This window comes from Agelaius phoeniceus, chromosome Z (assembly GCF_051311805.1).
Source record: "Agelaius phoeniceus isolate bAgePho1 chromosome Z, bAgePho1.hap1, whole genome shotgun sequence".
Lineage (NCBI taxonomy): Eukaryota > Metazoa > Chordata > Aves > Passeriformes > Icteridae > Agelaius > Agelaius phoeniceus.
This window is the reverse complement of record NC_135303.1, coordinates 30,148,893-30,162,386: the sequence shown is the minus strand read 5'-3', so window position 1 is coordinate 30,162,386 and position 13,494 is coordinate 30,148,893. Positions and strand designations below refer to the sequence as shown.

The 13,494-nt window shown below is 37.9% G+C and overlaps 1 protein-coding gene across 8 annotated transcripts in view; it reads left to right on the top strand.

Annotated features, from left to right (window-relative positions):
• Positions 1-13,494, top strand: part of PRR16 (proline rich 16) — a 142,930-nt gene that overhangs the window by 87,131 nt on the left and 42,305 nt on the right. For 4 of the 8 annotated variants that reach the window (XR_013179834.1, XR_013179835.1, XM_054652431.2 and 1 more), the window contains exon 2: positions 6,742-7,501. Coding sequence is in view for 2 of the 8 variants with exons in the window: in XM_054652431.2 (XP_054508406.2) it covers positions 6,742-7,500 (759 nt within the window). In the remaining 6 variants the exon portion in view is untranslated. Of the gene's footprint in view, positions 1-6,741; positions 7,637-13,494 lie in introns of all 8 variants that reach the window. The other 4 variants (XR_013179830.1, XR_013179832.1, XR_013179831.1 and 1 more) reach the window with 1 other exon arrangement.

Here is a 13,494-nt window from a genome sequence, read left to right as displayed (position 1 = left end):
CCCAGTTTCCTTTCCCTGAACTGCTAATTCAGAATCATGATGCTGAGTTTTCATGGCCATTTTAGATTCTCAGGAGCCCAACATAGTCATAAATTTTCACTTACATGTTTATTTCCAGCCTAACTTGGCATTCAGACTACTTCAGAATGTAAGGGAGCAGTTGAGTAATAGCTGTCACTGAAAACTAGGCATTTTGAATTTCATTTATTTACAGAGGCTAAGATGGAATGTACTGCATCCAGCTCTGGGGTTCCCAGTATAGAAAGGACATCGATCTGCTGGAGCAAATCCAGAGCCACTCAGGGGGTCAGAGGGATGGAGCCCCTCTCCTATGAGGAAAAGCTGAGAGAACTGGGATTGTCCAGCCTGGAGAAGGGAGGGCTGTGGGATGACCCCACTGCAGCCTTCCAGTATCAGAAGAGAGATGGAGAGAGGCTTTTTGCAAAGGCATGTCGTGATAATACAAAAGAAATGGCTTCAAACTGAAAGAGGTTTAGATTAGATCTCAGGAAGAAATCCATTTCTGCAAGGGTGGTGAGGCACTGGAACAGGCTTCCCAGGGAACCTGGGGGTGCCTGCTTCCTGACTGTTCAAGGCCAGGTTGGATGAGGCTTTTAGCAGACAGATCTAGTGGAAGGTGTTCCTGCTCATGGGCAGGGGGTCTTTGAGACCTTGTCCAGCCTAGGGTATCTGTGGCAATGTGTTAGTGTACTCTAAAGCATAATACTAGTTTGCTGATGTTACTAATGTATTCTTTGCCCAAAACTTTGTGGTGGCAAAGACTTGATGTATGTAACTTTGCTTTGGATAGGGTTGATCTCTTGGATGCTCTAACATCCAAGGGCTTCACATCAGCCTTGCTCTTTCCAGCTGCTGCAGTATGAGTGACTAAAATGCTGAAATACTACTGTAAGAGAAAGCTGAACTAATCTGCATGGAAGTTTGTATTTACTCAAATACTGAATTAATCCCCAGTGCTTTCTTACAGTGTTTTAGCATAAACAGACATTACTTATTAATACAGCTTCATATACGAAGATGCTGATAGATACATTGTAAAAACAAACAAAAAAAACAACCCACAACCCAATTGCAAGACTGAGAGAGATTCTGTAGCTGTAGTTTCACAAAACAGCTACAGCTTGAGTTTATGCAAGTTCATTAAGCACTTTGTCTATAAAAGCATCTGGTTTTTTTTTCTCAAGCAGAAAGAGGTGTAGGTGGCATTTACGTGTAATGAAGGTGGGTAACTGGAGGATACTTGGGCAGATGCCAAAAGCTGGCACAGGTTCAACCAGATACAGACATGTTCATATGCTCACTGTAGATAAGTATGTCAAGATCTGCTTAATACAACATCAGCTAGGAAGTTCTTGAGTGAGAAATTGTTTGAGAATGGAATAAAGTTCTACACAAATATTTCTGTGTGACTTTTCTAGTGTTCTGTCCTGAGCACTTGCTTTTTGTAATTTTTCACAATATTGTACTAAGTAGACCACTTGTCTCTCCTGATACAGCTTTTCTTTTGCTTTCTTTTGGCAATTTTTTAGCTTACACAACATTATACACTTGTTTCTAGTCTAATTTTGGTTCTTTCTCTTCTTGACCTGCAAGCTGTATTCTCTGGGGATTGGGGGTAGGGAAGGGGACAGGTAGCAGCAATGTAGAGAAGTTTGCTGTAGGAAAATACAAAAGATATGACCATGGATTGAAGCTGAAATGCAAGCACCAGAGAAAAGGTTATTATTCTGCTGTTATGCAGCTTAAACTGTAAAGGGAGATATTAGTTCTCACTGTTAACAGGGACCTCTGCTTCATTAATTTTTAACTCTGGGGTAATTTGGGATTTACAGGCACTTGGTAAGGAAGAAGCTTTGTTTGTGTCCTTAGATATCACAGACCTAATCACAGAATATTCTGAGTTGGAAGGGACCCACAAGAATCATCAAAGCCAACTCTGAAGTGAATGGTCCATGCAGAGATCAAAGCCAGAACCCTGGCATTATTAGCAGCATGATCTGACCAGCTGGGCTAGTCTCATGTTTCCTGTATATATTGAACTTCATTTTTGTCAACAAAGGTCTAATAACTGTACAGGAAATCATAAGCTGAAGTGATGGGAATGTAAATAGTTTGACAGTTTTTCTAGAAGATTCTGGTACTAATTGTAGCGAGCGAACAATTTTTGTAGGATGAGAGGTGCAATCATGAGATGTTAGAGCTACTGATATAGCATATTTCCCAGTCCTTTACTTAAAGCCAAGAGCTGGCTCTTCATGGTAGAGCTGATTGCTCTTATTCTTAATTACATATTTATTTTTGTGGCTTGTCAGGTAGCTAATTTTTGCACAAAAGGTGCAATATTTGTCTATGTCAAACTTTGCAAGTTTTTGGGATTGCTTTAAAAATAAAAAAAGAAAATACACTTTATTCCATTTATTTTGTCCACCAATTTTTTCATTTCACCACAATTTATTTTATTCTCCGAACAAGAACTAGTCTCATGACATGATTTGATTTTGGTTGATTTAAAATCAAATTCAGCATCTGTCCATTACTATTGATTTTCTAGTAAGCTTCAGCAAACTTTTAAATCTCATAGCTGCACATAGCTATGGTGTAGTACAAAAGAGTACTACATGAATTATACCTATTCCATCTCAGAAGTAATATCACCTAAGTTCCATCTTGCTTATGCAGCTTTTTTGAGAGCCAGTAGCCTGTATAGAAGCAAGTAATAAAAAAAAAAAGAAAAAAAAAAGAAATCTAGTTTGTAAATCCATGTGAATCTTTGAAAAACATTTTAAAAACGCAAATGGCTGAACATCTTAAGAAATATTACACATTTTTACCTCTGTGAACTTTAAAAATCATGAATCTTTAAATGTCTATTAATTTCCTTCCTGAAAAGCAATTTGCTTTTTTATTTAAATGTAACAAAAAAGCTCAGCAATTGTATGTAGTGGATTGAGGGCAGACAGTGGATTCTATATTCAGTATTCTATATTCTATATTCAATATATGAACATTGGGACCTTCCTTTAAATAGGAGGAAAAACAAAACTAGTGAATCATCTATTGTAAGAAGACAACAAAACTCTCCATAAATGTACTTTGGATGTATATTAGGTAATCACACAAAGAAACAGTGAAAAAAAGTGTTTGTGACTAATTGTAGAGACACTTTTCCGAGAAGTTTATTAATACAAGCAAGAAGTACAAGTACGTGTTACTTTCTGTGTCTTGTTTTAGTCTTATGATTACAAGTTAGATTCTTGGAATGAGATCCTGGCATCCTGTGAGAAATACAGGGTTTTGAGTATTGGTATAATCAAGTTAGGACATTTGCCCGTAAAAGGCCTTCAACAGAGGAGCTAAAAACTAGACAAAACTTACAAGTACAGCTCAAACAATGGAAATACTAGGTCAGAATAGGCTGCTTTTAATAATCACAAGACTTTTTCTTGGACTAGATTCTGAAGTTCTTTTAAACAGGAACTGCAATTTGACCTCAGTGGAAAAGCAATATGTTATGCTACCTCTGTATTTTTAAGCAACTTTATATAAAAATTTGGTAACGTTGAGGATTGGGTTAACTGTAAAATGTCTTTGCATTGCAAATGGTTTGCAACTTCAGTGGGGATTTTGGGGTTTTTTTGTTGTTAGTTGGGGTTGAATAAGTTTCTTTTCCTTTTTACCTGAACTTGATTTTACTGGTTAGTTCTCCATGCTCTGTTAGTTGCAGCACAGAATTTCTGAGTCCAAATGCATGTTGCCAAGAGTGTAATCTTGTATTTTGGTAGAGAAATCCAACTCTAGGCACCTAATATTGTTTGGATAATTAGATATCCGAGATGAGATAAGAATAGACTGATGTCCTGGTTCATTCAGGAGTGTCACATTGGATTCTACAAAGCTTGAAGCCTCAGGATACTGCTGGCAGGGCAGAAGTGGGCATATCTGCAGAGTTCAAATCCAGTTAATGGCTAAGAGGCTCCTTGAACTATAAAATTAGGTATCCCCAATATTTGTACATGTGAATGAAGTCCTGTTTTATTCAGAAATGAAAGAATGGGCACATTTCTGCACAACTAGAGCACCTTTTTCTTTTTTCCTTTTTTTTTTTTTTTTTTAATTAACATTCTCTCTCTTACTTCCATAGAGGATGCACTGTGAAACAAGGGATGTTGTTTTGTTTTTAACTACAACAGTTTTGCTGTGTTAGTCATGAGTTCTCATGTTGCTTTTTCATCTTGTTTGAATTTTACCTTCTGGGACAAAAAAGCAGAAGAAAAGAACAGCATACAGACTCACAACTCATGGTGGGAATGAATCCAGACAGATAAACTGTGTTGTTGTGTCAGAGCCATTTCATGCTGGATTTATGTTCTACAAACAGATAAGTGACAAAAAAAATTTTGATGTGTACTACACATTTGCCCAGAAGGCATGAGATAAACTCTATAGTCATTAACTTGAAGGGTAGTTCATAAACAGAGTTTCCTGTACTCTTGAGAAAATTTTTTGCTCTGCAGTGCATAATTTTTCTGTTTCTTTGCCTGTCAAGGAATTTCTTTGGTTTATTTTGCATCAATCCATTCTATCACTGTTATAATTTAATAAAAGATGATAGGATGCAGTAGGATATTTGGATATATATAGGCAGACCCTTATATTTACACAAATCTGTCCAGAGGGATGTTTAAATTTCAGGCTTACTGTCCAGAACTTGACTTTTTTTTCTTTGTTCCTGTTTCCTTCTGAGAAATTCTCTCTGCCTTATTTTGCTTATGTAATGGAAGGTGATAATAAAGAGTTTTACTTGTAAGCTGTCGTTCTTGGAATGAATTTTGGTACAGATGGGATTTGTCTACATTTATTGTGAAATTTTCTTGAGTTATTATATGCTGTACCCTGGAGGGGATGTGTGGGATCTGGCAGCTACTAGAGTTCAACTGTACATTTCAACTTTGAGAATAATTTTTTTATTCCTTATTATTTCAGGGATTTAATGTCTCTGTTTTAAGGGTATATTTTTTTTCTTTTATTTTCTTTTTTTGGTGTGTTTTTTTGTTTTTTGTTTTTGTTTTTTTTTTTGTTTGGGTTTTTTTTTGTTTTTTTGAGAAAAAATAGAAATTTAAATGCAACATGATACTGGACTTAGAATATTGAATAAGTTAGTTGTTTGCAATACTTTTAGAGAAAAATTATTGTAAAGTTTTTTCAAAGATGCTTGAAAGCTCTCTGAATGATGCTTATTTGCATGTTTGCTGGTTTTAGGAGAAGGAGACCACTAAACTGAATTGATGCATATGAATTTTTATGAATTTTGTATTATGCAACTCAGCTTACAGTATGAGCAGTGAAAGCTGGAGTGCTTTTTCATTTTATGGTGGTTTTGCTTTTATTATTTACCTTTTACTACTGGACACAGAAGTGGGGGACTGATTTGACTGAATAAAAAGTCACTGCCTTCAGTAGTGGCTTTCATGTTTTTTGCAGTTATTATGTGGCTCATATGCCTAAAAATAGTTTGAAATCAGTAGTATTAGCACCAAATTATTGAAAGCAGGAAGTAGAAATGAAAGTTTCTGTGGCACAATGGCCACATCTGGTTTCATTTCAGATGTGTTGGGTTGCCTCCTCCAGAACATCACAGGTCTCCCAGAAGGACCCAAAGAAATGGCACAGGTTTTTATTCATGCACCAAAGTTAGTTAGCAACATTAGCTACTAATTACTTTAGGTACACCCTGGGAGGCTGTGAAGGACAGAGATCAGTTTTTAAATGTGTCCCAGTGCTACTTCCTGTGGCATCTGTTGTAGTTATGTGTAGCTCATAACTACAGTTGTTCAACTGGGTACTGAGTTAAATGCAGTTTGCAGGAAGGGCTTTTAATTGTCATATGAAAAACTTCTCTACCAAGCAAACGCACTGTTGTTTTCATGCCATATTAAAAAATCAGTAGAGAAGGGGAGGACTAGAAAAGATCTTGCAATGTAGAATCTAAAACCAGAATTCTGGGAGGTAGAGGAAAACTTCAAATAAAGTGCATGAGTTCTTAAATACTTGTGAGTGGAAACCAAGGAACATTTTCTCTTTCAGCAAATGCTATTTCAGGATTTTTTTGGAGGATTTCAGATCTTATGGAAAGTGCTCATAAAGGGAGATAACACAAAAGAGATTTTTGTTTCTCAGAGTCTCTTTTATGTTAAAAAATGTCAGAAAATTGTGTATCAAACATATGATTCTACATGTATAATATCACCTATGCAGAGAATGCATATTTAAATCTAGAGTGTTTGAAAGGTCAGAGATAAAAGATGCTCTGCAGAATTTTTGGGTTCAGAAGCTGTCATGTAGAAGCTAAAGTTGAACAATTTTGTCTCCTTCTGCACCGGAAGGCAAAGCATAATGCTGAAGAATTACACTTCACTCACTATGATACTACCAAGTAAACCCTGGAGGGGAAGAAAGGGAATTTCATTCTAGACTGTTTCAAGTTATATTTCTCTTGTATTCAGGTGATGAGCTAGCAAACTAGCCATGCTTATCATTATTGTTGTCGTCATTTTTATTATGATGATTTTATTACATTGACAAGAAAAAAGAAATAATGGTCAAAAAAATTGGATGCTTCGGTTCTGGGGAAGACAAGCTGATAGCGGAGAATGGTTTAGTTTTTCTGTGCCTTCTCTGAGGCATGCTTTTCTCACTGTTCTCACTCTGGCTGTTGTGCAGGTGGTTGACCAGATTGACACACTGACATGTGATCTGCAGCTGGAGGATGAGATGACAGACAGTTCCAAAACAGACACCCTGAACAGCAGCTCCAGCAGCACAACAGCCTCCAGCCTGGAGAAGGTGAAGGTGCGGGGCAGCGCGCCCCTCATCAAGCCGCCCGCGCACCCCTCTGCCATCCTCACCGTGCTGCGGAAGCCCAACCCGCCGCCTCCTCCCCCTCGGCTGACGCCTGTCAGGTGCGATGAGCCCCCCAGGCTGCCTCCCTTGGCCAACCCACTCAAGACCAATGGCACCCTGCTGCGGAACGGGGGCCTGCCCGCGGGCCCGGGCCGCGTCCCGAACGGAGATGTGTGCTGTGTGCCGAACAGTGGCCTGGAGAAGGTGGTGATGCCGCCGCTGGCGCACAGGGCGGAGAAGGAGCGGTGTGCCCAGGCGGGAGCCAGGGAGCGCGTGCGGTTCAGCGAGAAGGTCCAGTACCACGGATACTGCCCCGACTGTGACGTTCGCTACAACATCAAAAACAGGGAGGTGCATTTGCACAGCAAGCCGGCCCGGGCTGCAGGAAAGCTGCCACACCAGTGCCCTCCTCTGCCACCTCCTCCACCTCCACTGCCTCCATTTCTTCTGGAAAATGGAGGGTTGGGGATAAGTCCCAGTAATAGCTTTCCTCCTCCAAGAACTGCAACTGTGCCTCCACCAACTGCGCCAAAACCCCAGAAGACCATCTTGAGGAAATCAACCACTACAACAGTGTGAAGTATGCCCCTTGTAATAACTCTTTGTTTTTTCCTATATATAAACATAAATAGGTAATGAGCACTTTCTACTTGAGCAATAAAAAAACCCAATGTATTACACCCTGTGTCCAGTGAAGTGGCATAAAAATCACATGGTAAGTACAAAGAGGAATACTTGTGGGTCTTACCCTTTTGGCAAAGGGTGCTGGAAAAATATTCATTCTTTAGCACTGATGTTGTAAACATCTGTAGCAGTTTCTTATTTGTAGCATGGTTTAAAAGACAATGAAAAGAAAATTCAGTGTGAAAATACTGCATAGTGATATGTGATAGGTTTCAGTCTGATATAACGGAATAACCATTTCTCTCCTGGGTTTTGGGACTTTTCAAATGTCTTTTGATGAAGCCAAGTGGAGTACCAGGTAACAGCCTTTGACTGAATTCTAGCAAATGCTTTTTTTCTCTTCATGCGTGCTTGAGCAAACTCAGTGTTTGTGGGGTGGTTGCAGTAGGGGGTAATCACTGGACTCTCAGCAGCTTGGTCTTTGGTGGGGAACTATAATTGAAAAAAATAGTTAAAATGTGTGTTGGTGTGGCTCTGAAAACTGAGTTCCATTTTGTTTCTCACTGTTCCAGTGCATCGCTCCTGATGTAAAGTACCAAGTCTGAGATGAGCAGGGATGGTCCCATTACCTTCCCTTTTTTCCTCCATCTGCAAAATGGTAGTGATATTTTATCTCACTGTGCAATGGCAGTAGGCTGGAAAAACAAAGCCCAGTCCTGTGTTTTTCACAAAGCTTTTGTCTGGTGCAAATCTTCTTTTTGAAGGCAAAGAAAATGTTGCTTAAGGCCTCCAGGGACATCCACTTAATTCATGTAAAGAGCTTTGAAGTTGAAAAGCTCTGTGCAATTATGGAGCATTAACATGCAAAACAAGATATTTTACATGTTATCACATTTTGATGGTGAACCCAATTAATATTCTTACTAGTTGAAAAAAAGTCCTCAGTGTTTTTAATTATTTTGTGACAGAATATCCTTTTATTCTCACAAAGATAATTGCAGGGATTTAGAGTTTAAAAAAACATGCAGTCAATTAATAAATCTGATAAAAAATCTGTTATTTACAAAACATATACCAAAATAGTCTCAATGGCCAACACAAATGCAATATTAAAAAAAATTATGCTTATTTCAGCTGAAATATAAGAAGTACTTTATGGCAAAACGGAAAAAAAATCCGACAAAACAGATTTTGAATTTTAATTTCTATTTACATCTAGTAATAGGTATTAAACAGATATTGTGTTCTCCTGTATAGGTATTCTAGTATTTAAACCAAAATAATAAGAATAATTGTAACAAAAGTCCCATCAGATGACTACTGTTTGTAAATCTTTGCATTAAGCAAACATTTTATTTTGTGCAAATACACATCCAGGGTCTAAAGCATCATTAAGTATTCCCTGCATAAAAGGCAAAGAAAGGAAATCATCCTAAATTCTTAATCATGCTTTGCCCTCATGCCTCCTGTGTGTTTTTCATGATGCACTTTACATTTGGTATTGTTTGACTATACTTAGTTCCACAAGAGCTGCTGCCAAGTGCAGCGAGTCCAGTCGCTTGCAGCAGGAGACAGGAACTCATCCTGCATCTGTACAAGATCTTTGCTGCCCAGATCAGGATTATGGCAGGTGGATTCTGCTCACGTGCTGGAACTCCACAGCACCTCCCTTGCTCATACATTGAAAACTGCATTTGAAATCACTGGAACAATGTGCAGACATATCCACATTGCATAGCTGTAGGATTTTCTTTTAAAAAGAAAATTCCTGCTGTCCTTACAATATCACTGCTGTAAAGATCATACACCTGTTATGAGCTAGTTTAGTATTTTTTTTCATTCTTATACAAGCTACTGTTTACAAGAAATAAGATAATGCAAATCAAATATTGCACTTAAAATATTAAAGAAAAAATGCTGAGTAATTTTAGAGCGTGATGGTGCATATGTGTTACCTCACTTGGCTTAGTTTTTTTGGTATGAACTCACCTCTGACAGCAGAGTGCTACATTTCTCCTCTGGGCTTGTCAGAGTCTCATGAACATGTTAGCACTTCCAGACTGGATGCTTAACTCAGTGGATGGGGACTGATGTACATGTAAATTTCAGTTTTGTTACCAGCAGCTCTGGAAAGCTTAACCAGCATCCGAGTTTCAGCAGTTAATGTTCAGTTTGGTACCCAACATCTTGTCTCTCATACTTTGTCTTCTCCTTCAGAAGTGCTTTCTTATCTCTTTCCCTATAGCTCCTGAGTATCTTCATAAGATATGGCTCTGCCATGAAAAGATGTGGGTTTTCAAATGCAATGCTATCTCTGACCAGCAGCTTCAAAATGATGGAAAAACATATTGTTTTTCAGCAAAGTTTGACAACCCAGGCTTTCTTTAATACAAAATGTTCCAAGGTCTCTGTTAAATCATAATACAAACATTGAATCAGTTATATTTTAATGAGAGCGTCTCTGGCTTGTGTCCCATTGTAAGGTAGTTTTTGTCAGAGTAATAATTTCTCATTAATAACATGTCAGAATAAAATTAAGGTTAAAACAGGTAAACTTGCAAAATGTGCAAAATAATTAACTAAATTTTGCAGCGCTGTTTGGAAACAAGTAATAGAAATGGCGTAACAACAAATGTAGTAGTGTATTCAGCCAGCAGTATTTTTTACTTTTATATGAGGAATGTAAAGTATGTGAAGCATTTTTGAACACCTACAAAATAGTGTGCTTCACACTTTAGTGAGGAATACCCAATAAACTAACTGGACAGGAATTGTCTGCATTTGTAATGTAAATGTAATAGTCTCTGAGATTACATTTAGTGTTTTGCAAATATGTTTATACCTGAAAAAAATGAAAGTCCAGCAGCAGTACTCAGAGCTTTAATTCAGTATTTGCCATCCCATCAGTCTGCTGTATAGCTTTAATTCCCTAAGGTCTCAGCTGTCCAGATCTAGACTTCCCAAATGCAAATAGGAGAAGGTTGATTCTATCAGTTTAATGAAGGGGACAAGTTTAGGAAAATTAGTATTAAAAAATGAAAATTACCTTATTTATAATAATGGCATTCATTAAAAAGATTAACCTATGAATGCATTGCAAGAAAGGAAAACTTGGAAAGTAAAATCCAATAACAATCCTTTTGAAGGATGCAAGGTAGGAATCTTCAAAAAGATAATGTATCTTTCTGCCACCTGGTAAAAGTCACTGTTCTTCCTCCTGTCTTGTTGTCTGAGTTGTTACACCTTTCATCACATCATCAATTTTCTTAAAAACAAGAAAAAATTCCAAATCGTCATCGATATTTTTTTATTATTAAATCAATATCTAATTTAAAATGTGATGTGAAATAAGTCAAGTACACTACAGCCCTTGTTATTAGCTTTCTTCAGATAATTTCTTTATTGGTTTTGAAGCAGAGAGCAGTATGACTCCTTTAATTACCAGAGAGATTCTATGTAGATGTTTGCTCAGATCTCTTTCTTGCCATGTTCTAATTATGGCTTTCCTTTCAGTAATGTCACAAACAGTAATCTTACATGTTCGTGTAAAATCATACCATGGCTACTGTGTCACTTGTCTGATGTAGTCTTAAAGTAGGCATGACTACTGGGCACATATTTTTGCAGAGGCAGCATTTCTCACACCCCTATATATGTGCTGTGGGACATGCTTTTTCAGGGGCAGTATGTGTGTTTTTTGAAGCAAAATATCCACTGCTCAAACTGGTAATCATATTGAAGGCATAATGCTCACAGGTGCAGAAAGGTCTTGCAAGTGAGGTGTGCACAAAGGAATGTGGTAGAAATGTATATGGTTAACCTTGCTAAGAACAATTGCTAGAATACTCAATCTGAAAAAAGTATTTGGTATCTGTTACATAAATACATATTTTGTAGGGATATTTGTGACCTATCTCATATCTACATGCTGCAGCCTAAAATTTCTGTATCTGTATTGGCACAGACCACAACTGAAGCAACAGCAGCAGCAGCAGCAGCATCAGCAGCACTGGTGTTACTGGGTTAGTATCCTGTGGAGCAATGCTTGCAAACTGCAGTACAGCCTCATCTTTGGTAGCAGTTACATGTTGATGGGATTTAGTTGGCAAAAAGTAGCAGGGTTTTTATCTCAATCACCTGTTTTATGGTGGCTAATAGTCCAACAGAGCAAGTTTCTCAACCAGTCATAATTTTTTTGGAAAGGGATTGTAGTAATCCATCTTGGGATAGCCCTGGGGAGCACAAGCAAGCTGACTTTCATTTCTGATCTTAGATGCTTGACATGTCTCTAACTCATGCTGGTCAAAGAGCTCTCCTGTTGGCTGAGACTGGAGCTGCTGGGGTGAATGGACCTGACCATGCATCCTGCTGCAGGCGAGAGGCCCGTGCTCGAGTCAGCCAGTGCACATCTGCTCCTGTTCTCTGAGCCCTCGCATATTTTCATGTATGGAAATGTTCTTGTTGCTACATGTGGGAGAGTTTTGTTAAGAAGTTACACCTGCTCCATGTTCATCAGCTGAGCTGTATTGTTTCAGTGGTGAAGCATGGCTGGTATTTAAGTTCTCGGTCATTTGTAATGCTAAATCTTTAGAAATTTTGAAGGAAGGGTTTTCTTACTTTTGAGGTAATCTTTCTCCTGTTTTCATCATAACTGCATGATGATTTTCATCATGCAGTTATGATGAAGGTGGAGTAGAAGGTTTCATACTTTGAGGGATTGATAGCCCTTATTGAAGGGCTATGTATCTTTCATTGCATGAAAATGGTTTTTATAGATAGCTGAGAAAAAAGTAGAACATAAATTGCACCCGATAGCCAGCCAAGAGCAGTACTTTGAGGAATGAATAAAACCAGAATCATTCTTCTGCCTTTCTTGGGTAAGATAAATACTCCAGGAAGGTCCAGGAATTGCTGCATCTTCTCCTCATGGCAAGAGGTTTTTTCTTTAATTCCTGAAATATTGGATGTGTATACTACAATTCTTTAAGGAACTTAGTCCAATCTATCTCATTGTTGCTTGTAAATTATAATAATGAAAAAAACCATTTTTGAAAGAGCTATCTGATATCACAGCTGTCTCTAGATGTTGTTTTTCTGATACTTTGAAAAACTTTTCATGCAATCTTGCTAGCAATAATGGGAAAAATTACATAAGAAGGGAGAATAATAGGCAAATTACGAAAAAAAAACCCCTTTCAACAGATGTGTTTAAGTATATTCCTCAGTGATGCTTACATAATGATAACAACATCAATATGAGAGCTTGTTTTTCTTTATGTAGCATTCTTAACATTACTTGAAAATCTTGAATTATGAGTTTAATATAATAATTACATTAAGTGGTAAGGAAAAAGCCAGTCAGTGACAGAAATTCTCATAGAAGTGCTTATTTCCTTTCCAGTTCAGCACTGATTTTCCTGAGTAAAAGTTGTGTATGTTGGTCTCCTTCTTGGACAAATTAGCATGTGAAAACCAGAACATTATGATAGTGTCTTTTTGTATAAATCTCTAATGCCTGCGGAATATTTTGGTTTTTCTTCTTTGCAAATACAGTGATGATTTGGATGATATGATGATACAGTCATATACTGGAATTAAAATATTGTCTATGTCCCTATATCCCTTCAAATAGAGTTTAAATCTCTCTCAACAAATCCTGGTAACTCCTGAGCTAAGATCCTTTCCCCCTATTTGTTGACAGTAGTCTTGGTGTTGTATAAACTGACCTGTGATCAAAACCCCCAAAAGTCTGCTGGTCACACCAGTCTCTAAGCCAGGTATTATTCTTCATGATTTTCCTGTTTCTTTCCCTTCATTCCCTACAAATGGGAGGACAGAGAGAACAGAACTGGTACTCCAGATCCCTTGACCAGTTGTCTCAAGGCCCTGAGGACCTGCTTGACTCTCTGAAGCCCTTGATGAGATTTCATTGCTCCCTACCTGAAAAGC